The 25971-nt window shown below is 39.2% G+C and overlaps 3 protein-coding genes across 3 annotated transcripts in view; 2 read left to right on the plus strand and 1 right to left on the minus strand.

Moving 5' to 3' along the window:
• Positions 1-25971, minus strand: part of LOC122976060 (NLR family CARD domain-containing protein 3-like) — a 395924-nt gene that overhangs the window by 106954 nt on the left and 262999 nt on the right. The gene's annotated exons all lie outside the window — the stretch shown is intronic.
• On the plus strand, positions 2157-3768 carry LOC122976124 (stonustoxin subunit beta-like; the record flags this gene model as incomplete). The annotated part of the gene is made up of 1 exon (XM_044344443.1): positions 2157-3768. A coding segment is annotated over one exon (537 nt), but the record flags the coding sequence as incomplete, so codon positions are not given.
• The window catches only part of LOC122976048 (NACHT, LRR and PYD domains-containing protein 3-like), a 56464-nt gene continuing 46414 nt past the window's right edge, over positions 15922-25971 (plus strand). The window contains exons 1-4 of the mRNA XM_044344305.1: positions 15922-16779; positions 18725-19019; positions 20453-22250; positions 22973-23146. Of these exons, the coding sequence (XP_044200240.1) occupies positions 18743-19019; positions 20453-22250; positions 22973-23146 (2249 nt within the window). The 5' untranslated portion in view covers positions 15922-16779; positions 18725-18742. The remainder of the gene's footprint in view (positions 16780-18724; positions 19020-20452; positions 22251-22972; positions 23147-25971) is intronic.

The raw sequence follows: 25971 nt of genomic DNA on the forward strand, positions 1-25971 counted from the left end.
TTCAAACATACAGGTTATGGTTTCATATTGCCCAAGATGTTGATTTACGTGACTAAAATAGTCCTTCTCTGTTGAAAGTTCCTGGCATCCACACGCCTGACAAGAAAATGTAGTGAACTGAACGTGTGGTGTTTCTAGATTCCTGTGTTTTTGATATATGTGACTCAAAAGGTTCTTCCACCTTGTGAACATACACGGACAATCTACATATACACACGGATACCGGCGATTGCTGCCATGGAGGAAATGTTTGAGCCTGAAATGTTTTAGCAACTCATACCTAGTAGATAATGAAATGTCACACACTTTACATGGCCACATTCACATATCTGTGAACACAGACAAAACACATCCTATTAGTTGTGGGGTCATTAACTACACACTATGTGATGATCACATTACATTATACTCTAAAGTCTCATGTGATTGGCTGAAAAGAGACATGTGATGGTCAGAAGTTACAGATAATTCCCCTTCGAAAAAACAACTTTTAATGAAGCTGTTGCAGGGAAGTCGCATAAAGCCCACACACCAATGCAGTCAAGTTCACACATGACAAGAGCTTTGTAAGTGCAAGTTCAACAGTGTGCAGGTAAACTATACTACACATGTTCTCAATGTGTTTACAACATACTTACAAGATGTCAGAGGTTGCCCTGGCATTCAGCGTCATGTCAAATGATGTTGAATTAGGTTCCTGTAAAACACAAACTGTTCTAGTCAGACACTCAATGTATTTGTACTTAACATGTAATTCTACAATATAATGACCCTTTTACTTATCAAATCATAAGCCCAACATGAACCATTTTGACTATTTCTTTTCTTTTTTTTGGTGGTGTCCAGGTTGTGCAGCAGAGTTTGGGTTTGCATCCACCATGTGCAACACATGTACAGGCTAAATTAGCATCTGGCTATTACTGAGTTTCTAAATAGCAGTGTCAAAAATATATGAATTATTGAAAATGATCCTCTGGCACTTTTTAGTCCATGTTAAAGCTCACCTCTCTGGCCGTATATTTCACACCTTCCTACATAAAAACACCTTCAGTCTACTGCTACTGACTATTTCCATCATTAAAATTATAATATATATTATATACATTCAGAGAGGATTCATTTATTTATATTGTAATTTATTGACATTACATGAGGTAAATACAGTGGCGTCCTGGTTGGTTTTGATAGGCAGATGATGTGTGAGACAGTATCAACTGCAGTAATAAAACATGCACTCACACTGAAAACTGTCAGATGAACTACGTTGAGTATGGATGGAACTCACCGGTAATCAGCCTCGTGCGAGTGTCTCGTGCTCGCTCGTGCTGCACTGAGGTGGTTGTCAAGATGGCGGCAAGAATTCTGACGTATCTGTTTAGAAACGATTCCACTTCCTGAGTTTGATATGTAAACCAATCTCACACGTTTGAACTAATTGACTTAAACCATATTCAAACCATGTTCATACGTTTTAATTGATTACATTTCATTATTTTGAGAATTACAATATTTCTGCAGATTTTATGAGATTTGAATAAATCCATTTTCAAATTGTGGTGATTGAATGAAAATGACAGAAATCCAAATGCTTAATAATAAATGATGGCATGAATGATGTTTTTGAGTGTATGGAGAGACAATGTCTGATAGAGGAGGAAGAGCTGGAAACATTTTCTCTGTCAGAGCTGATCACACATCTCAACTCAATCTTTGACTTTTTGTTATTTCTAACTGAAGTTTCCTGTAAATGTTGAAAGTTCAACCTGATTAGATTCAATCAGGGTTTCAGAAGGATTGGGATACTGGATTCAGATTGGATCAAAGTCTATCAAAGCCCAACCCCACATTTGAACAGAATAATCAAACAGTAGACTAGAGCGATGTAACGTCCATGTTTGCATGCTGAAAGAGAACGTGCTGCTCTGACCCCCCTCCTCCTTTCAGGCTGCAGCCTGCTGGAGTCCGATGGTTGACACCAGGTCTGAGGAAGTGTAAGTGTGTTTTTCATTTCATTCATGAAAACAAAGCAAACTTCAAACTGTGACATCACTCATTCACATCCTACTGAGGATGAAGATGATGTCATCATCAATCAAGTGATCAATCAATAACTGCAGCTGTATTGTGTCTCGTTCTCTCCATCAGATTTCTGTCGACTCACACTGGATCCAAACACAGTAAACAGAAAACTCAAACTGTCTGACAACAACAGGAAGGTGACAAATGTGTGGGAGGATCAGTCATATCCTGATCATCCAGACAGATTTGATGTCTTTCCTCAGCTGCTGTGTAGAAATGATCTGACTGGTCGCTGTTACTGGGAGGTCGAGTGGAGAGGAAACGTTTTTATATCAGTGAGTTACAGAAGAATCAACAGGAAAGGAAACGGTGAAGACTGTTGGTTTGGAAGGAATGATCAGTCCTGGAGTCTGTTCTGCTCTGATGGTCGTTACTCTGTCTGGCACAATAAGATAGAAACATCCATCTCCTCCTCCTCCTCCTCCTCCTCCTCCTCCTCCTCTGTCTCTAACAGAGTAGGAGTGTATGTGGACTGTCCTGCTGGCACTCTGTCCTTCTACAGAGTCTCCTCTGACACACTGATCCACCTCCACACCTTCAACACCACATTCACTCAGCCTCTGTGTGCTGGGTTTACAATCTGGTCTGGTTCAGTGTCTCTGTGTTCTCTGTAGGAGGAAGAGTCTCCTCCTGTTAGAGAAACTTTCTCATGTTATTTAGTACCAACCTGATCTCTCACTGCTTGTAAATGCAGTTTCTAAACCAACATGGTTTCCACATGACTGACAGTTTGTTTGACATTTAAAAAGCTGTAAAAAAAGAAGCTGATGTTCTCAGAGCAGATAGCTCAGTCTGTTAGAGGACTGTTTGGAGGTTCGGAGGTCGTGGCTTTGATCCTTATGAGTCTCAGTGAAACTCAGAAGCTCTCAGAGAGAAAACCACCAGCGGCTGAAAGTTTACTGAAACGTCAAGTTGTGACCAAGGTTTTTAAAAATGTTGGAAGAGTTTTGCCGACTAACTATAACACACATAATGACAGTAAGTATCCGCTGGCCTATAGAGGCTCTTTGTTGCTTTTACTCTTATTTGTTGTTCAATTAGTTGTTTTTTTAATCATATAGTCAATTCAGAAAGCGACATGTTTTTATGTGTCTCTACTGGATGTGCATGTAGAGCTGTAAATAAACATTATGATTCATAGATTCATCAATTCATGGTTTTGTCTATAAAATGTCAGGAAATTGTGTAAATTGTGTAAAATGCTCGTTGTAATTTCACAGAGTCAAAGGCGACGTCTTTAAATGTCTCATTTTGTCTGAACTAAAGTCCAGAACAGTCAAATATTCTGTTTATTATCATGTAAGACAAAGAAAAGCATTCAATCTTCACACCTGAGAAGCTAAAAGCAGAAAATGTTTGCTTCAAAATGACTCAAATGATGATTAAGTGTTAATTTTCTGTTGATGGATAATCAATGAATGGACTAATTGTTGCAGCTCTGGCTGTATGTGAACAGAATATTAGAGGACAAACAGCTGACAGTTTAGCGCCTTACTAAATATCCACAATAAAAAGCTAATTTACAGGATCATCAATCTGTTTACAATCTGTTTGAAATGTTTCTTATTTCCTGTTTTTGTGTTGTACCAAGTAAAGTTGATCATTTGTATGTTTATGTTACTCAGGCAGAAATAAATGGAACTGCAGTATCACCTGTTATGTCCAATAAAAAAGGATCATAAATAATAATAGAAGCTTTCATTTGATCTTTATTGTCAGATTCAGAAAAATAGCACTCTAATAATAAGCTGAACATTATTAATAGTTATATTGTTTATTCATACACAGTTTAGCGCAGGGTCAGTTTCTCATTTCTACAACCTTCACACAACTCAACTTTGAATGAAAAGTCACATTTTGATATAAATCATCAACATTAATAGTTATATTTGGAAAATGTGCTTTGGACAAAAAGCAAGTGTTTTCTTCTCCAGGAAGAAAACAGTGAAACACGTGTGTCGGTTAACTTTCTGCACACAAAGTGAATACAGACGTCCGTTTGTCTTCTTCTGCTGTGACGATCAGCGGGTCAGAGGTCAGAGGTCAGATCGGGTATGTGACGAGGAGCTGAGAGAGGAAACGAAGAAGAAAGTCAAAAGCTCACAGCTCAACATCCAAACACAGACTGCACACAGAGCTGCAAGCATGGAGGAGAAACCATCACATCTACAGATCCAGGAACAGTTCTCCGCTTTACTTTATCACAGAAAAACTCATTTTTCTCTTTTTCACTTCATTTGAAAGATGAAGAAAACATCTGGACTCCTGCTGTCAAACTTCATCCAAACTAACAGCTGTTTTCTATTTCCATCATGCTGAACATGCAGGTTTGGAAAAACTAAATCTTTCTCCAAATGTCACCAAACAAGACTTTTACAGTCCGTTAAGAAACTCTTATTATCAGAAATAAACATGTGTCTGATTTTACAGTCCTGAACATTTTCACATGTTGGAAAATCAAATTTTATTTGTGTCGCAGCTTTACAATCCACATTTATGTTGAAATCTGAACCGTATATTTGCTTCTTTATTTCAGGGATTTTTGTATATTTGCTGCTTTTATGTTGTTCTTTTAATATCTGGATGTCTCTGCTTCTGATTGGACATTTATCTCCAATCAAAAAGACAAATCACATCTGTTTCTGCTCTTATAATAATAATAATAATAATAAATGAAATGAATAATATAAAAATAGAAAGTAAAAGAATCAAACAGCTCTTGGTTTGGTTTTGTCAGATTTGAGTTAGTTTGATTTCAGGAGCTTGAAGTAGAAGGTAAACCAGATTTTCAAACTAGTTTGAAATGAAAGACTGATGCTGCGCTGAAGAGAAATGATGACAAGTTTCAGAGTTTCAAATCCTATGATCACGTGTTGTTGTTGTGTTTGATTCTTCAGTTGGGCTGAAACATGACGAGTCGTCGGCTGCTGAGCGTCTTCATCCTGCTGTCTGTCCTCACGCTGCTGCTGCCTGCAGCTGAGACACAAACAAACTCCAACTATTCAATCTGGATGACTTCAACTAAACACATTTTCATTCATATGTCAGTGCTTCCTTCTGACCTGTAGGGGGCGCAGTTTCACTCTCTGCACGTCTATCAATCAGTACAAATCCAAATAATGCTGCCGCAGCTAAACTTTAGAAAGATAAATCAAGACTAAATGGAAGGATGACACTTTTATGCTTCAATATATAGAATTATAATATATTCAACATATTATCTATGTTGGTTGGACCAATAGCAGCATTTGAAACTTGTTAAATAAGGCTGATGATTATTCTGTGAAATGGAAATAATGATAATAAGACTATTATTTTTTCTTGTGTTGTTTATGTATTGAATGATAGAGTTTTATTGTAAAACACGTTTGTAGTGAAAAGTATGGGAGCTTATGTGGACTGTCCTGCTGGCACTCTGTCCTTCTCCAGAGTCTCTGACACACTGGCCCCATTTACACCTGCTATTAACATGTGATCTGTATCTGGATACATTATCTGGATAATGACATCTGATCAATGGCTCTTTGCATCGACACCTGCTATTAAAACGCCTTCTGCTTTTCTCAGCTGTGCCCACATTGTGATAGGATCCCAATATGCAAATGAGCTGGGCGGAGCTGGCGGACTTGTCAACAAACATATGGTGTCCCAGGTCACAGAAACTGCTGCCATCAACCGACGTCATTCACTTTTTTGCAGGGGAAGACTTGTAGTTACTGCTACTACTTGGAGCTTTTACGGAGGTTGCTTTAGCTGTCAGGAAGAGGTGGAGTCAGGTGACCTTTCACCTTACTGGGACCTTTTGTTTCTTATCAATGTGTCACGCTGTACGGATTGCATTTACACCTTCTGACATCTGATCACAATGCCTCCTGAGTGCATTTACAGCTGCAAGACATTGTATCCATGAAAGCAGATTTCTGTTTTGGAGTAGAGGTTATTAGGGCCTGAGCACTGAAAGTATTGTATTGTATTTTGTGTGTTTGTTTCTTTCTTTCTTATTATTCCGCCACTTCAGACCTAAATTTGACCCCCTAAACATGCTCAAAAACTCACCAAATTAGGCACGCACATCAGGTCTGGTAAAAAATTTGTTAAAATGTAAAAATTAACCCCAAAGTGCCCAAATGTGCTCTCTAGCGCCACCTATGTAACTAAAATGGCCACCACAATATGACATGGGGGACAATGATATAGTTTGATGTGGTTTGTTTGATACCATGTTGGTTTTCCTCCTGTCCTCCCCAATTTTGTGAGTCACCAGCCGCCACTGGTGTGGGGGTTGAATGCAGCTCATTTTTGTAGTGATACAGCAGAAAGGCCTATATACATACAGTACATTATATACAAACTTTGTATGAAGTTTGGTGTTATTATCATTTATTTTACAATAATTATAGGTCTTATATTTATAATTCAGTAGTGGGGATGACCTATGAGGGGAAGGGAAAAAATGGAGTGAGGGTGACAGTTTAGTGATAAAGTGCTGTAGAAAAATACCATCAAAACTAAAATTTGTAGCTCTGTACTGCAGTTTTTCCTTTATTAGGGCCCGAGCACCTAGCGGTTCACTCACACTCTCCATTCAAATATATGAGTATTTTTCTGTGTCCAGCTGCAGTTATTTATTGTCTCTACACACCTGACAGTACACATGTCAATCACGCTTTGACCAGGTCATGTGGGTTAAAAGTCTTTACTTTTCTAAAAATAGACTTGATGGAAATTAGGAAATTAATTTGTTTTACACACAAACTCATCAAGAGTTTTCAATTTACTAATTTAAATTCAAGTGAATGGGCCCAAAACTTGCATAATTTTGATGACACAGGTGTGAGCGAGACAGACATGTCTCACCCTGCAGAAAATTCTCATCCTCACACCGTTGAGATTTGATGTTTCTTCATGACAGAGGAAGTTGCTATAACTTTATTGTAAATGCTCCAGTCTGCACCAAACTTTACATGTTTGATAAGACTCCCGGCCTGAACACGTCCACATGACAATATTCCATCAGTGATGCAAACTGGCTGAATAGCGCCCCCTATGAAATTTCAGTGAAGCAGCCCCAGCAGCAGGCAAAATAGTGGACAAAGGAAGTGATGTTTATCTCCTTCTTGCCCTGTCTGAAATCAGCTCGGGTCTGACGACATCTACACGCCCGTGACAGAAGCCTTCGATTGTACCGCAGCCTGACGTGCACAGAAGGGCGAGGGCCTGTTCAACACTGCTTGCAGCTTTAATTTTGTTTTATTTTGCTCTAACCAATCAGTAACAAGTTAATGCAAGAAAAAAAGAAATATGTTGATTTTCTCCATTCTTAATGTAACCCCCATAAATGTAACAGACTCTAAACACTGATTGATATGTAACCCACATTTTTTGAGTCATTGTTGTAGTTTGACTAAAAGTCCAGAGGGTGGCGGTAAGCGCCTGCAGTACGGGCTGTTGTCAGAAACGATGCAGGAGAAAGAAGGTGGGGGACTAAGAGAGACACAAACAAGCGAACGGAGTCCTGTATGTGTGCAAGCGAGCGAGTGAAAGAGAGGAAAAGTTGTTGTATTTGTTGAAATCAGTGTTAAAGTTGTCCAGAAGAGACTTACCTCGTTCCGGGATATTATTGATTAGCAGAGGATGAAGGAGGATCGCTATTAGATGTGTTTTTGATGACTATTCTATTCAGTGCTAGCTTAAAAATCCATGTTAGCTCATGCTCACTTTATGACGGTGGATGAAAAAAAACAAACAAACGGAGAAACGTGTTGTTTTTAACTTAAACACAAGCACTGTAAAAATGTGTGATGTGCATTTTCTGACTGATATGAGATGTGAGATATTATTGCTGACAGAAATCATTGTCTTGTGAATTTTATTTTCCATTCATGAGCATGTTTTTATGTTGATTCTGTGAACATTTAAGCCAGTAATAAGCTGATAAAAGGTTAGAAAATAAGCATAAGATCTTGATAAATGTGCTACTAAAAGGAGAATTTGACATGAAGTGAAGTGAACTTGTACGGTGTGCAGGTTGGTGTTTTTGATGATGGATTTTCTGAGAGAGGACTCCAGCAGGCGGGAGGTTTATCACCGACCACGGCTGTCGCGTCTGGGAGAGTCAGAGCCAAGACGCTGCTGGACTTGGACGATCCAGATCTCTGGATTACAGATAAGCTTCAGCAAAATACACAAAAGAGAAAAACAGGAACTGAACTGAACAAAACTTTCAAGGAAACTAAACTATTCGCATCTGAGGACATAAAGAAGGACTATAAAATGATATTGAACCGAATGTGATACTATCCGGCTATTAACAAAAAGACTAATTTCATTTATGAATTGATTTATATATTTATGTGGTTTAATATTTGAAGAGCTCTGGAAAAAGGGAATACATTAATTTGGTCTATTGTTTTATTTTGAAGGGGTATATGTATTTATTTATTTTATTATTGATAAAATCTAAGAAATATGAGAAATAAACTCTTTGTCTCTATTTTCACTAGTTGACCTTGTGTTTTACTGATCATCCTCCTTAAAGGGCCGATACGTAAGATATTGGTGTAGCTATTTATTTGACACTTAGCCCAATTCATAGCAAGTAGTGGTCACAATGTGATTTTATAAAAACTCATATTTTAGTATTTGAAAGAAACAGATTTCCAAGTCTTTGATGAGAAGTGAAGATGTTTTAAAAGTTTTGTGATTTAGAGTTGAAATGAGTTCAGACAGCAGCTTCTTTTTGCAAACAAGAGAGGAAAAACTCTTCAAGACATTCTGGTCTCTTCAGATGTGAGAAGCTGCCCAGAAGTCCATGATAAGCTGAATTCGCCTTGTTATTCATGCGTTTATTGCAACAACACAAGCTGCACTAAAGAGTTGAGACATCCTCATTCAGCTCAGACCTTTAATGTAAAGGGACGTATAACTGTGCCACCAGTCAGGTGTTTCTATGCTGAAATGTCCATGTGCTTGATGTTTGTGTTGAAGACAAAAGCACCGTTGAAAATTCAGATTTCACAACACAAAAACACTATTAGGAGACAGGATCCAACTTCTCCTGCAGCAAAACATTTTCTACAACACAGACACACAATTTCTAGTCTTCACTTCCAAGACTTTGAGAAAGTGAGCTGCAATAAGCGAGGTGGCTTCTGGATCTGTTGCTTCTGAAACGTTGTGGAAACATAAATGAAACACACTACGGCCACATGGACTGAATGAAGAGCTGCACTTCAACTCTTATTATTTAGCTTTGATACAATTTGTGTGAAATTCATTTGAGGTTTGTTGTTTTGGCTGGATTGATGTGTTTGAACTGAACCACCAGATGGCGCCATAATGTGTAAAGCAAACACAGGTAAGAATGCAGGTGACACAGATGAGGCCTGATTAGCAAATGATGTGATGATCCTATAGGATGGTTTGAAGCCAGTATTCCTGTTTGACCCTGATGAAGGTGTAAGTCCAAACGTTGGCTTTGATTCAGCACCATGATGTTTAAATAAAGTCTGGAAAGCTTTTCTACTCACATTCTGTGCTTTATGAAAATATACATGACAATAAACTATGTTGAGGGAAAAACAATGGCAGGAGCACAAGATATTTAATGATCCAATGAGACAGACTCATTCAAAGAATGACATCATAGTAGCAGGCTCTGCAAATGGAAACAGTTGTCTCTCTCAAAACTACGTAGTGCACCTTTAAATAAACTGCATATGATCACAGTCATTTAGTTTGGTTGTGGGTTTTTCCAGGGAGCCCACAGAGACACGAGTGGACTCCAAGGCTGGAAAAACACTGACTTACCCGACCTGATTCCAGTAGGAAGTATATGATGTGTCCACCTTTTAAATGCAGGATGTGAAATATTGATCCACAAAGCTGATGTTGGCAGTGTCCAGATACAGGCCTGCTGCCACCCACATCCTGATCATGTTTCACATATTGGCCCTCAGGGTTGGTAGATTTCAATGGTCTTCACAGCACACACAAAGTAAAGCATCACATGCTGCACATCACACAAGAACGCCATCTGACATCTGTCCAAAGATGTTCAACATTTATATTAGTTTCAAGCCCAAAGAATAAAGCTAAATACATGCTGTTGACTATTGTGGAGGCTCTGCTCTTTTACATCCCATAATCCCATGAATGAGCAGCAGGAAGGCAGCTGCAGCTGGCTTTGTAATCCACAAAGAGTCCATCAAAAACAATCCCCAAAATAATTCACTACAGTCACTAAACAAAGACAAACACTCACTTATTAAATGCAGTTTTTAACACAGTTGCACATAATTGTGTTTTTCTCACCTTCAGAAACCACGTGGCTCAAACACATTTGATTTGTGTGGATTTTGATCACATTCAAGAGTGTTTTTGTGATTGATTAATGATTGATGAATAAATATGATCAGCTGACCGATCAATAAACACATTACATACATAGTAATGAAAAGCAGCAGACTGTGGTTAGCTGGCGGCTAACGGCTAACTGAACAGGCTGTGCGACAAACGTGCACGTTCACGTCACTTCCTCTTGTAAAATACAGCAAACAACGTGCACATAACAGCGCTGCAAACCTCACTTACCGGCAGCTGAAGTTCTCCCTTTTTACAGTGAAATGAAATCAAATCATTGTTATTTCTCCCGCCGAGCGTCTGTCTGCAGCAGCAACTCAGTTACTACTGTTAGGACACGTCACCATGACCTCAGGTGAAAGGTCATCATGTGACTGACGGCAGCGGCCATGACGGTCATTTTATTTAGAGATAAATTATTATTAATTGTGAAATGTTCTTCTTGAAGGGCCACGAGCAGGCCTTCACAAACATTAAATCAATAAATACATACAAATAAAAATAAATATGACTTGACAACATCAAGGGGCAAAGGTCAACCCCCCCCCCCCCCCCCCCCCCCCCAGGTATTACTGTCAGTGCTGTATGTGGAGAGTTGTAGTTACTGACAGTGACCACTGGAGGGCAGTGATCATGACAGTTTCTCTGTGAGTCACTTTAACAGTCAAATTACATCCAGATCAATATGAAGCATCAATGTTTGTTTTGATGACATCACTGCTGGTATCAGTGTGGTTAACAGCAGTCATTAGTAAAATTCTAATAACAATATTTAAGTATTTTATCATTTAAAAACACTTCCTGTAATCTGTGTTCATTAAACTGATAGCATGCAGTTTATCTTTTCACCAGCAGAGGGCGCCAAAGCTTCATCAATGAAGAGTAATACTCCACCTTTAATGCACATATTAGACACATTCTAACTGTACTGATCTATAATCAATCATTATTCCTCCAGTTATGATAAGTGAGTCACATGTGATAATAATAAAGATAAAGATGTGTCGAGGCTCCTCAATGATCCTGTTAAAAGTCACTTTGATCACAGTCTGATTCTTCTGAGCCGACTGACTGCAAGGACTACAACTACCCATGATGCCCTGCTCACTGAATCAGCCAATAGCAGGCCTCCAAAGGTAACGTGTCAGCGCTGAGGTCATCAGTGCGCAGACTCAGAGCTGTTTCACAACAACACTGCTGCTGTTTCTTGTTAAATATCAGACTGGAATTATTACATGAAAAATATCAACTGGTAAAAAGTCTGAACTGTAAATAAATGAGAAACAGCTTCAGCTTCTTTTGAACTTTCATCCTGTAAAATTCTTCCTTGTTGTTTTCTGCTAATTTCAACCTGAAACTAGTTAATAATATGATGCCAAACTTCAGCCCTTCCTTTAAAGATACTATTTAAGAAAATGACTCTTATTCAATTGTTTTATGGAAACATTTCACATCCTCAAGTGTAAATTTACTAACAAAAAACAATATTTGCTGTAATTATAAAGCAGATGGAACATTATATAAACACTATCTCAACCTTCTTAAAGAAGAAACCCGTCAAAAGCATTAAAATCTGTAATATTGATCTTTATCTACATTCATCTCCTTTCTAACTGATGACTTGATTTATTTTGGCTCTTTTTTCTTTCTTTTTTCACTTGTTAGATTCTCCTTGTGACTGGTTTTCTGGATTCATGTTTCACATTTGAGGCTCAGATCTACAATTGTAGGACCAAGAACTTGAAACTTGTCACCAGCTGCTTTTGTCTTTGCTGTGAGCAGTTTGACTAAAGAATGATGTTTGTTTTTAGAGGCTCAAAGAAGGAAGTTGGATCCTCTGGAAATGCTGTTTCATCTGGACTCTAAGATTTCAATCTCAGGTCTCATTATTATTATTATTTTCAGGTCTCAGCTGCTCAGAACTCAAACACTTCCAGAAATGACATCAATAACCAGCAGATGTCATATTGTTGGAACTTTTTTCATGTTTCATTGGTCAAATAATGATTGTTCCAACATGCTCATGAAGACTTAAAGCTTGGTGATGTTTGATCTTTTTCTGAGGGTCAACAAATCCCATGAAAAGACCAAAACCAAGAATGAATGAGTTGTGCTGCTCAGTATTGTCTGTGTAGCTGAAGCCTCATATATCTTAATCCTCTGTTGTTGTCCAGAAACTATTAAAAACACAGCAATGAGCCACAGTGTTGCACTGGGTGACATGTTCCTTCATTCCAGTGAAAATGGCCTCTGTAGTTCATGTTGAGTCACCGTCCTGCTGCTGTAAATACTCACTAGAGCACCAAATCCACATCTGGAAGTTACGGCAGCGCGTTGCTGCCACCATGACAAAAAAACTGCTCAGTTTCTCCACATAAGCAGAAAACTTTCTTCTCTTTTTCATCCTGTTTCTAGCTGTCTGTCATTATTCATAACATGAGGTCCAGTTGTAGTTTTGACTAATAATTTCACAATGAATCATTTCTTCATGAGCTCTTTTTGAACAGCAGAGGAAACATCAGCACATAAAGATAACACACATCACTTGCAGAACCAGTTGTTTTTCTCATCATAACCAGTAACTTTCTTCTTCTAATGAAAAGCTTTTCTCTCGTATCCACAAACTCAGCAAATATTTCTTTCTCATGGTGGCAGCGATACACTCCCATAGAAAATAGTCCCAAACTAATCCCATATATATTCCTGTTTGAATAACATTTGCTTCAAACTACAAAACCTTGTTGTTTTAGGAAATCATTCAGCTTTTTAAAAAACATTTTCAGTGGGAACAAATGGGATAGGAGGTCGGGGAGGGAGGTTGTAAAGTATTGAAGTATTCAGAAGAACCTGAAACTAGAAAACAAACATGAGCTGATCAAAGATGGCTCCTCTGAGAAAGACACACAGTTAGTCAGTTAGTACAACAGATGAAGCCGCTACAGCTGTTCCCTCGTCTGTTTTTCTTCTTCTCTTGATGAGATTCACAGTGAGAAATCCAGCGTATTTAGTCTGCACGCTGTCTGCTTTGAGGAAACCGAATTTACTCTCAAAACCTGCTTAGAATGAGTGTGTAGTAGCTTGTGGATTTGGGACGCAGTGATGTTAGAAAAGTCCTAAATGAGTGGAGCGGAGACTCTTCTATCTTTGACTGAACTCAAGTAAAACTAGAAAACAGGAAGTTTGAAAGACTCCATGTTAAAGCAGCTGAAACAGGAAACATCTGTGCTGTGAGTCTGAGCTTTAAATAACCACAAAGCATCAGCATCAATAACTCAGAATACAGGAAGTGAAAGCGGCTCTCAGTGCGTGTTAGAGGCTGAACATCGTCTCTACTTGTGTTTTCATTGAACAGACTGAACATCATCATGTCAACTGATTTCTGTAAATTGATCTTTGGACACAAAGCAGAAGCTGAAACACCTTCACAGTCATGAATGATGTATCTGTCCACAGCAGGTGGATCATATCTAGAAAGAATAGAGTTGAGTTGAGTTCAGTCTGATAGAAACACAGTCAGAGCTTCATCTCAACTCTCATTTATTTCATATCAAACATCAACAAATGTACAAGTCAGACTTTGAAATGTAGTTAACCTGTTAACTTAGGTTCGGGAGCAGAACCAGGTCTCAACCACACCTCTAATCACCTGCCAAGCCTACTTATGCCGGGTCAACCCATCCTGCCCTGTTTGTGTCAGATTTCTCGACCCACCCTCCCTTTCCCTTCCATCTTCCGACCTCATCCCTTCCTGCCTATTCAATCCGGTGCATACCTCTCCCATGTTCACACAGGAACATCTGTTCAGACGCACAAACATGATTTCTATGACTGTCACTGAGCATTTGAACCTTTCACAAGTTCACACAAGCATCAGAGATGTTGAGGAGACGCCCTGCAGGGCTGTGATTGGCCAGCAGTAACAGGAAGTTGATGATCACCTCCAACCAATCAGGAGCATCTGTATGAGGACATGTGAGCGTTTAGTTTCAGGGTGATGATTGATCCTTTCATCAGCTGTGATCGTCGACAGATCATCGCTCTCAACCTGCAGCAGAGTCTCTACTTCCTGTGTGAGTGTTTTTCTTACAGTCGACTGTGTTAAGTTCAGTTTATTTGATTTATTTATTGGAGCTGCAACATACAATTATGCACAGGCAGCAGTTCACTGTATTTAGCGTTTGTAGAGAAACGCTCATTTACAACAGCTGTCCACCGGAGGCTTTTTTACAAAGTTAAAAAGAAAGAAAATCAAACTCCAGGTGTGTCTATACAGGGGTGTTAGGTGTGAGAGCAGTGTTGTTTCTCTTTCAGCCATGATTTAACACCTCTGTTGAAAACATTAACATTGTGTTGCATTTTCAGCTCCATAGTTTTGCTCCTTTAACAGAAAAGACTGATTGTCCAGATGAGGTTTTGTGCAATGTGACAGTTAGTGTTTGTTGAGGCTCGTGTGCTGACTCTGCTGGAGTGCTGCTGTCTTCTAACAAACTGTGTGAGGAAGTAGCTGCTAACCGACCAATCAGAGCTCAAACAGCAGTCAAACTATATTTATACTAAACTTATATTGATATTCATGTTTATATGTGGGGATTTCACAGAGCTTCAGTTACAAATGAGAGAATCAAAGTAAATACAGTTGTCATTTCAGTTTGAGCCTCTTTAGTTTGTTGTTTTGAGGCGTTTCTATTTGTTAACATCGGTCTGTGCATCCATCTCACACTGAAGGGTTACTCACACATCCACAGAGTCAGAAGAATAGTTTGACTTTACTCGTCTCTCCAAGCAGACATGAATAATCCTCCTTTTACACAGCAAGAATGCATCTTACAAAGGAAAATCCTTCTGTCCAACAAACAAATATATCATCCAAACAACTGTTGTTGTTGCAGCTGAAATATCAGCTTGTCTAGTTGGGTGAGAAAGGAAACTAAATACCAGAGACGACTGCCTTTAATAAATCACTAAAGCTTATGCATACAGGCTCCCTGAGCTCTGCAGCAAGAGAGGAGCACATTAAACAGATCACACAGACACTTTAGACTTTCAGCCTCCACCCAACACAACCATCAACACAAGCAGCTCACGTGCAATCACACTTCTCTATCTGCACTGTTTCCTGGTGGATAATCACTAACAACTCAATATATGGTGTCATGTCTGTCTTGTGCAGCTTCCTGTTCTTGCATTCAGTTCCTCTTTCCAACCGTCATTTCTTTGGAATCACTTCATGGAAACATTTCTATTCTTTCCTAACAGATGAGAAACTCATTTCATCTACACGACACAAAGTGCACGATCTTTACTTAAAACAGAACAATGTGCTTCAAGCATATAAAAGGTCATAGATAAGGTCAAGAGTGCAAATTGATCAGTTGAATACACTTCTACACTGGATCAATCATCAAAGTATTAATACAATAATAGAGTCATTTCTCCTCTAATATCAGTTTTTCTACCTCACTGGAATCCAAATATTCCAAAAGGTCCAAATTAAGGGTCAAAAAGCTGCATGGAGCCAAACTAACAGCAGGACGACCTGCTTCCTTCACTAACTGCTGACTCATCAGCTTTTTACATCTGACTGCACTGCAAAAAAGGAAATTCAAGAAAGTTCGAATATCTTATTTTAGGATGATTAAACCTTATTGTTTCTCCTCAAAGACAAATACTCCTGTCAGGCAGCATCTGCACTGCAGGTTATTAGACTTGTTTCAAGGTAACTGCTCTTCATTTGTCTTAGTAAGGTATTCAGTCTATTTTCAGCTCCAGCTGACAAGAAACAAGTCTGAAAAGTGGATTCAAAGTGTTTAAGACGCCACAACTCATAAACTCGACTTTACAGACAAATAATCTGGTTTCAAGCATCTTTAACTTGAATTTCTGACAGTTCATTTCTAATATGAAGACAAACAGGCTTAAATCTGATTTTAAAACTAGTTTTAAGGTTAGATCATGTTTGATAGCGGCTACATTTTTATGCTCGTTTCAAGAAAACTTCTTAAGTCATTTTTGGCAGATTTTCTTGCTTGAAATGATCGAATTTCACTAGTTCAAAGAATATTTAGTAGCGTTTCCAGTAGGGGAGTTTTTGCAGTGTAGATTCTAACGCTAGGAGGTGACTTTACCAGTAATGACCCAGTAACACCCACAGTATACTGGAAACATCAGCAACTAACAGCAAACAATTCACAATTAGTGAATTAGGCAGAGGAAGTTCAGGAGGACAACATCAATAAATAAACAACAAGTGTATAATGGAGGAGGAAAACAAGAACCTGGACAACTAGACCACCGGACTCATCCACCGACACCGAGGACCTGAACACCACCGACATACAGGTCAGTGTGCTCCAATCTATCAATAAACAACTGGATGGTGCTTCCACCAGGAGATTAACCTCACTGTCCTGAGCTCCACACCTTTCACACAACTTTCTATTAAGATGTTGCTTTAACTCATGGGTGTAGATTTGGGTGAGGAAGGCGTTGCTGGATTGTCCCAACCAATATTTTTACTGATCTCTAACAATCCAGCTGTTTTAACTGGACGTAATATTAATAGTAAGATCTCTGCAGAGTTGACAGGTTTGTGTGTTTTCTGCAACAAGAGTGATATTATGATAAAGAGTGAAAGAGCAGGATATGGAGGATACTGGACCTGATGATCTGGCAACCCTCAACTTCAAGCTGTACACATTGTTGACTAACAGCAGCAGCAGCAGCATTAGTGGAGTCAGTGAGGTGGAGAATCTGAAGCAGTTAGTGTTTATAGTTTAAATGTTCCAAACGTCACTGAATCAAAACGACTTTACTGGACAAAACTAAGATCATTTGATATTATATTTAATTTCAGGCGTTAGATGTTTGCTAATTTGTGATTGTTGCTCAGACATGTTGTTTAATTAAAAGAAGGAATGAAAGAAGGACAGAATCTCAGGTGAGGTTTGAAAACCTACAGCAGCGAGTTACAGAGCAGCACATTACCTACAGGTTTCTACACATTTATTGTGACAGTCTATGATATGTTCATTTTAAATGTTAGTTTTGGTCTCAGATTTATAGTTAAGTAGTCGATCAATAAAATAAAATGTAAAGATCAGAGAAAACATCATGATACAGTCCAGTTTCAGGTCAGTCAGTAAATGCATATTGGGTAAAGTAAACATTTAGCAGAGTCAGGCTCTTTATGTGTGTGTGAACATGTTTCTATGAAAGAGAAAAGAGTGATAGAGAGCAAGTACACACACACAATTATTTACACCATCCAACATCAAATGTCCCTACCAGAGTTAAACCAAACCTATGCCCTCGCTTTAACTACTGTTATAAATGATCATGTGATGTTTCCAACTAGTTTGATGGTGTAAAAGTTGAACTTCTTGCCTTTATGACCATATATCGTTTTAATCATTTATTATATATATTTATCCACTGGGTCCATTATTGTTTGAATCGTTCTGTCATGATGGAGTGAAGGCAGGTGGACCCAAGTACAAGAGACGGCAGGCAGACAGGATCTGAAACACAGATATTTATTGAAACTTAACAACAACTGTAGCTCAGGAACAGGCAGAATGAACAGACTTTTCAATAAAGACTGAACTGAAAACTGGACTTAAATACAGACAGAACTAACAAGGGAACAGGGAACAGGTGACTAGGCAGGAGAACAGGAAGGGAGCCGATTGGCTGGGAGAACAAATGGAACAGGGCAGGGCTGACGAGGCTGATGCAGGACAGGTGTGGAGGGAAAAGCAGGCTGGGGAGGAGTACAGGAACACAGGAGGGACACACGGAGCAAACAGACAACCAAAACCCAGAAAACACAATGAGACCAGACAGGACTGTGACAGGACAATGACAATATGTGTAAGTGGTTTCACCACACACTCAATAATATTTAACCATAGTCAGTCAATTCCATCCCAGTCTTTAGACTTCTTACTCTTAAATGTTTTAACAAAGTCAATCATTTCATCTGTTCCCCTTATTAACATGGATTGTTTATTTACATTAACAGTTTTACTTTCCACATCATCTTTACCGCTAGGCTTAATAATCTCCTTAAGCTAAATTAGGTCCAATATTAACAAAAAATCATTAAATTCATCTGCAGCTAAATCCATTTCATTAATAGTTGTATTGTGCTTTGTCAGGAAATAGGTTGGATAACCCGCTTTTCCAGTTCCATTTTAATAATATCAACCAATACTTCAGTGTTGCTAATCCAGTAAGTTAACTGTTTAATTGTTAATCAAATACAGATTTTTGTCATACCTTTCAGATCTCAGCAGGACAAAAGATGGCGTCACATAAAGAGGTCTTCTTTAAGTGTTTGGAGCATTTGGGACCTGACAACTTTAAAAAATTCAAATGGCACCTGCAGCTGGAGGGGGGCCTTGAAGGCTTCGAAGCAATCCCAAAGAGTCGACTGGAGAATAAAGACATAATGGACACAGTGGATCTGATGGTCGAGAACTACTGTGAAGATGCTATTAAAGTGACCAAAATGGTTTTGGGGAAGATCAATAGGAATGATCTAGTGAAACGTTTGTCAAACACCATCTCAGATCCTTCAGGTAAGTCATGGAAAGATTAAAAATGTGATGTTACAAAGATATTTAGAGGTGCTCAGTCAACAGTCGGTGGACTTGTTTTAGATTCTTCAAGGTGTTTCTTCTCTCAGCCAAAAGTCTTTTTTATTTCTGACTGACTGGTGGGAAGTCACAGGTGTTTAACCTCTGCAGGGCTGTTTACACCTTAAAGCTGTGTTTAGACACAACACAAAGCCAATTTTCACTTTGTGTTACTCGCACAAGATTTACTGCTGGATCATTTGTGTTTATTTGGCCCAACAGCCAAAATACCAGCTGTACATTAGCTGTTAGCCAGCTAGCAACAGACACACCAACCGTGTCTTTGGGAGTGTGCCTCTGTGTGTTTGTGTTTAGTTGAGCCTCTGACTGAACTCAGAACTCAGCAGGAACTCTGGTTCTTTCTATTATTTCTCTCCAGTTTCTCTCCTTTTTCTCTCTCCTCTCTGTACGTTCATGAAGTACATTCATAAAGCCCAGCGATACACGCTGCGTGAAAAATTCACTTTGTGTTCTGTCTGAACTCACCATTATTAAGCTCACATGTGGGTCATTATTCCATCTACCTGTCAGTCATTAGAGTCCCATGAGTCCAGGTGTGAATGGTTCTTAAGGGGTCAGTGTGCTCCAGCTGAAGCACTTGTTGGATAGTCAGAGCTCCTCTAGAGGGCGAAGTCCAACAATTTTTGTTGAACTGCTCCAAAACCAACAATCACATCCACTTTACACCCTGATTGGTCAACTGTGTGGAGTTGTGACAGTAGGCAGAGTATACTGTACACTGAAACTAATTTCCCTGCAATGTTTGTCTAAACTCATGTCCTGTATTATTAATTCCTGCGTTAAACCAGCTGTTGCATTCCTTCCTCTGAGAGAACCTGAACTTGGATTATGTGTCATTTAGGTTCAGCAGCTCATCCTCAAAGTGAGGGGAGAACAGTGGAAACACAAGCAGAACCAGTAACAATGGATACATGTTGAGTTCCTGTAGTGGAAACAGCATATTTTACCTCTGAATACTCACATGAAAAGTGACAGAAGTAGCTGTGCAATGAATTTTAAAAAGGAAGCTTGAGAGAGAAGTTTCTCTCCTTCACAAACCTGAGCAATCACTGTGTAAAGTGGGAGTGAATGTTGGATCATCAGGTTCAGAACAATCCAACAAAAGCTCCGATGTTGGAAAGGTGTTGGGTGACAGAGTTTCAAAGCTGTTCAGCCATCCAATAAGCAGTTCTGATTAACTAAACTGGCACCTAAACAGACCCTCTGCTTGTTGAATATTATTAAATGATCTTCCCATAATACAGTGAAACTCCAAATGAGCTGAATAGATACCACACTTATAAGCAAATATTTTTAATGATTCATATTTTCTATCACATCTTCTCATTTCTCTCTATTGTTTTTTTTTCTTTTAGAGACTCTTGTCAAATGTCAACGTGAACTTAAATCTAACCTGAAGAAGAGGTTCCAGTGTGTGTTTGAGGGGATTGCTAAAACAGGGGATCAAACCCCTCTGAATCAGATCTACACAGAGCTCTACATCACAGAGGGAGGGACTGCAGGAGTCAATGATGAACATGAGGTCAGACAGATTGAAACAGCATCCAGGAAACCAGACAGACCAGAAACAACCATCAGACAAGAAGACATCTTTAAAGTCTCACCTGGAAGAGATGAACCAATCAGAAAAGTGATGACAGTGGGAGTGGCTGGCATTGGGAAAACATTATTAACACAGAAGTTCACTCTGGACTGGGCTGAAGACAAAGCCAACCAGGACATACACTTCACATTTCCATTCACTTTCAGAGAGCTGAATGTGCAGAAAGAGAAAAAGTACAGCTTGGTGGAACTTGTTCATGACTTCTTTACTGAAACCAAAGAAGCAGGAATCTGCAGGTTTGAAGAGTTCCAGGTTGTGTTCATCTTTGACGGTCTGGATGAGTGTCGACTTCCTCTGGACTTCCACAACAATGAGATCCTGACTGATGTTACAGAGTCCACCTCATTGGATGTGCTGCTGACAAACCTCATCAGGGGGAAACTGCTTCCCTCTGCTCGCCTCTGGATAACCACACGACCTGCAGCAGCCAATCAGATCCCTCCTGATTGTGTTGACATGGTGACAGAAGTCAGAGGGTTCACTGACCCACAGAAGGAGGAGTACTTCAGGAAGAGATTCAGAGATGAGGTGCAGGCTAGCACCATCATCTCCCACATCAAGGCATCACGAAGCCTCCACATCATGTGTCACATCCCAGTCTTCTGCTGGATCACTGCTACAGTTCTGGAGCATTTGTTGAAAATCAGAGAGGGAGGAGAGCTGCCCAAGACCATGACTGAGATGTACCTCCGCCTTGTAGTGCTTCAGTCCAAACTGAAGAATGTCAAGTATGATGGAGGAGCAGAAAAAGATCCACTCTGGAAACCAGAGAGCAGAAAGATGATTGAGTCTCTGGGAAAACTGGCTTTTGAGCAGCTGCAGAAAGGCAACCTGATCTTCTATGACTCAGACCTGAGAGAGTGTGGCATCGATATCAAAGCAGCCTCAGTGTGCTCAGGAGTGTTCACACAGGTCTTTAAACAGGAGGACTGTGGGATGTTTGAAGAAATGGTGTTCTGCTTCATCCATCTGAGTGTTCAGGAGTTTCTGGCTGCTCTTCATGTCCATCTGACATTCATCAACTCTGGAGTCAATCTGCTGGCAGAAAAAAACAAAACACCCTGGTGGTCTAAAATAATAAAAGATAAATCAACACGTTTCTACCAGAGTGCTGTGGACGTGGCCTTAACGAGTCCAAATGGACACCTGGACTTGTTCCTCCGCTTCCTCCTGGGTCTTTCACTGCAGACCAATCAGACTCTCCTAAGAGGTCTGCTGACACAGACAGGAAGTAGCTCACAGACCAATCAGGAAACAGTCAAGTACATCAAGAAGAAGATCAGTGAGAATCTGTCTGCAGAGAAAAGCATCAGTCTGTTCCACTGTCTGAATGAACTGAATGATCACTCTCTCGTGGAGGAGATCCAACAGTCCCTGAGGTCAGGAAGTCTCTCCACAGATGAACTGTCTCCTGCTCAGTGGTCAGCTCTGGTCTTCATCTTACTGTCATCAGAAAAAGATCTGGACGTGTTTGACCTGAAGAAATACTCTGCTTCAGAGGAGGCTCTTCGTAGGCTGCTGCCAGTGATCAAAGCCTCCAATAAAGCTCTGTAAGTACACAGATAGTTGGATTTATTTATCATGATATAAATGTGGGTTAGGGTTAACACTAACAGGACAGAAAAATAAAGAATTTCTAACTTTTTTTCTTTTTATTGTCTCTCCAGGCTGAGTGGCTGTAACCTCTCAGAGAGAAGCTGTGCAGCTCTGTCCTCAGTTCTCAGCTCCCAGTCCTCTAGTCTGAGAGAGCTTGTCCTCAGTAACAACAAGCTGCAGGATTCAGGACTGAAGCAGCTGTCTGCCGGACTGGAGAGTCCACACTGTACACTGGAAAATCTCAGGTCAGATCAAGTCACAGTTTGTCTTTGAGATATTTTTCTAAACTATAAGGTTCAGCCTCTCTAATGTCAGGATTTCTGATCGGCAGAAGTTTTCCACCAGGATTTTATTTTTCACAGGAAAGAAAATGTTTGAATTTTCTAGTTTATCTTTCTTTGATTCAGCTTCATATACTTTACAGCACAAATATATGAACTCCGGCTGAGATAGAGAAACTGATCTTTGCTTTGATGTCATGCGATTTACATTATTACATGTCTGTTTATCACAGATTTTGTCATATTTAACTGTCAGGTCTCCAAGATGTTAAGAATAGAACAGCAAAGATTTTAACCAGAGCTGAGAAAAGAATTTATATCCAGCATCACCAAGAGTCCAGAATCAGCATTTTAACAAAGATCATTTATCTTTTTGTTCATTATTGTCTCTCCAGGCTGAGTGGCTGTGGCCTCTCAGAGAGAAGCTGTGCAGCTCTGTCCTCAGTTCTCAGCTCCCAGTCCTCTAGTCTGAGAGAGCTTGAGCTCAGTAACAACAACCTGCAGGATGCAGGGGTGAAGCAGCTGTCTGCTGGACTGGAGAGTCCACACTGTACACTGGAAAATCTCAGGTCAGGATTCATCAACCTGTTCATCTGATGAACATTTAAAATCTGAATGATATTAGAGGATAAACATTAAACCTGTGCAGGATTGTCTCTGCTGATATGATTTGTCAAACCAGTTTTTATAACATTTCAGCAGTAGAGAATTACTTTTCATGCAGATTATATTGTTTTCTTTTATTTATGTTGTTGATTTTTTTAATACCACAGATGATTTTACAGGTTTTGGTAACACTTCATTTTACAGCTCTGAAAATTTCATGGTAATTAGGTGATAATTACCAAGTAACTTATTTAAAATTTCTTTGAAATCAGCCTACAAATTATCCCAACATTTACCTTGAATTTCATGGTAAGTATGTGAGTTGTTGCAGCTTAATTTCCAACTAGTTTCTGTCTAACTTCTGCAGGTCAGTAAAATGAAGTAAATTTTTTAAACCATTTACATTCTGACCAATTTATTTATAATTTTAGCAGATCAGTCCAACTTTGTACTAAATTTCCTAAATGTCTTTTTTTTTTAATTGCAGGCACCAGAAATTACTAATTACAGAGAAATAAACTTCATAATCAGGAATCAAGTTACTAATTGCCCATTTTAAAAGTCTCATTCCTTGCCTGATTATTGAGGCCTGATAATAATGTCTTCACACCACTCAACAAGTTAAATGTCACTTTTTATATTTTGAGACAATACATCAACAAATAAATTAAAGAAGAAGTAACTTTTTCAAAGTTTCTGACACAAAAACACAGCATTTGTGTTGTATTACTTTTTTACACCTTAAATAACACTCTGATGTCTTTAAAAAGGCATCAATTTACTGATGTTCCCTAAACTACTCACATGCAGTACATACTGGCCATAACCTAATGTTGCAACTGTTAAACAGTGGATAAATTGTTTTGAGTATCACAATGAAATGACTTGTTTCACTATCAGAATTTGATCCATTTGGTCCATTAACATTTGGAAAGTCAAGAAGAGCCACATGATTAATGGTCAAACAGCCAACGTGGGAATGTCACACCCGACATGAGATTTACGTTCATTTATATGTAAAAGTTCAGCACTGCAGGCTTAACAGTGACCTCATTATTTGTATAATTTACTTTAAAGAAAATGATCAGCTGGAATGTGTTTGTGCTCATGAGATTATACACATTAGCTAACATTAGCCTAAATTAGCTAGATCTAGTAAGTCATATTTATGCTACTAGTTTAATGCACTGGCTGCATAATTCAGTCATCTTGAGATGGCCTTGTTTTTGTCAAAGATTCCCCAGAAATCCTGGACTAAAGAAAGTTTGGGCTAGGGCTGTGTGATATGACGATCTATATCATGTGACGATGTGATCTCTTCATATTATGCTCTATCATTTATTTCATTGTGATTCAAATCACATGAATCTTTTGCACAGATTACATTGATAAATTACACTTCTTGGCTTTTTACTCACAAAGCTTTTATTGCACTTACAGTAATGTAACAAGTTTAGTTGTCATCAACTCTCCACCGCTGTTCGTCTCTCCTCTGCTGCGCTGCACACACACACACAACAGACCAATTATTTATTCACTGAATTAAAATATGTTACATCAGGATAGCTATCATTATCAGAATATGAAATTACCTATATCGGAATATGAGATTTCGGTTACATCGCCCAGCCTTAGCTTGGCCATAGCTGTCAGATGGAAGGATTTTGAGCCAAATGGCACTACAGTTCTCTTTAGCTGTCATTTCAAGGCAGATGATTTTGACAGAACTGGACAAATTGTGCGTGTGAAGGAATATGTGATTCAGTTTTTGCATCCTTTCCAGACCATTTGAACAATGTTAGTGAACTTTCAAGTCCTAAGACTATATTGTTCTTTGTAGTAAACAGTGTTAATATATAGTGGAAACTGATTGGAATTATAACTAAACCTGATACTGAAAGTAAACCACTGTAAAAGTCACTGCTAAATGATTTAAAAGAGAAAAATATGATTTCAGTGGACTGTCTCTTGATGCAGACTATCAGTAGACGCTACAACTTGCAGATGTTCCCTAAACGCCTTGCGCGCAGGTTAGTGGTAGATGCTATAATTTACTGATGTTCCCTAAACGCCTCACACTGGGGCTATCGGTAGACGCTACAATTTACCAATGTTCCCTAAACGCCTTGCGCGCAGGTTAGTGGTAGATGATATAATTTACTGATGTTCCCTAAACGCCTCACGCGCAGGCTATCGGTAGATGCTACAATTTACCGATGTTCCCTAAATGCCTCAGATGCAGGCCAGTGATAGAAGCTACAATTTACTGATGTTCCCTAAACGCCTCATAGCCTGGCTAGCGGTAGATGTTAGCAGTAGATGCTACAGTTTACCGATGTTCACTAAACGCCTCACATGCAGGCTAGCGGTAGATGCTAGCAGTAGATGCTACAATTTACCTATGTTCCCTAAACGCCTCATAGCCTGGCTAGCGGTAGATGCTAGCAGTAGATGCTACAATTTACCTATGTTCCCTAAACACCTCACATGCAGGCCAGCTGTAGATGCTAGCAGTAGATGCTAGCTAGGCAGCTGCGCACAGAGAAGTTTCTAGATCATAGGTTTTATCCCCTATGCCACTCTCTAATAATCCATAAAAGAGCCCTTCATGCAAAATACAATCAAATCTACAAAACATGAATAAATGTTCTTTTTATTGTGGTGCACATGTGTGTTAATGAGAGTGATGAGGGTGAAGATATGGTCAGATGTGTGATGGTTAGACATGAATCCAATCTGACTTTTATGCAGGACATTGTGCTCATTGAGGAACTCAACTATACGGGAG

Source organism: Thunnus albacares, chromosome 24, assembly GCF_914725855.1.
Source record: "Thunnus albacares chromosome 24, fThuAlb1.1, whole genome shotgun sequence".
In the NCBI taxonomy this organism is placed as follows: Eukaryota; Metazoa; Chordata; class Actinopteri; order Scombriformes; family Scombridae; genus Thunnus; species Thunnus albacares.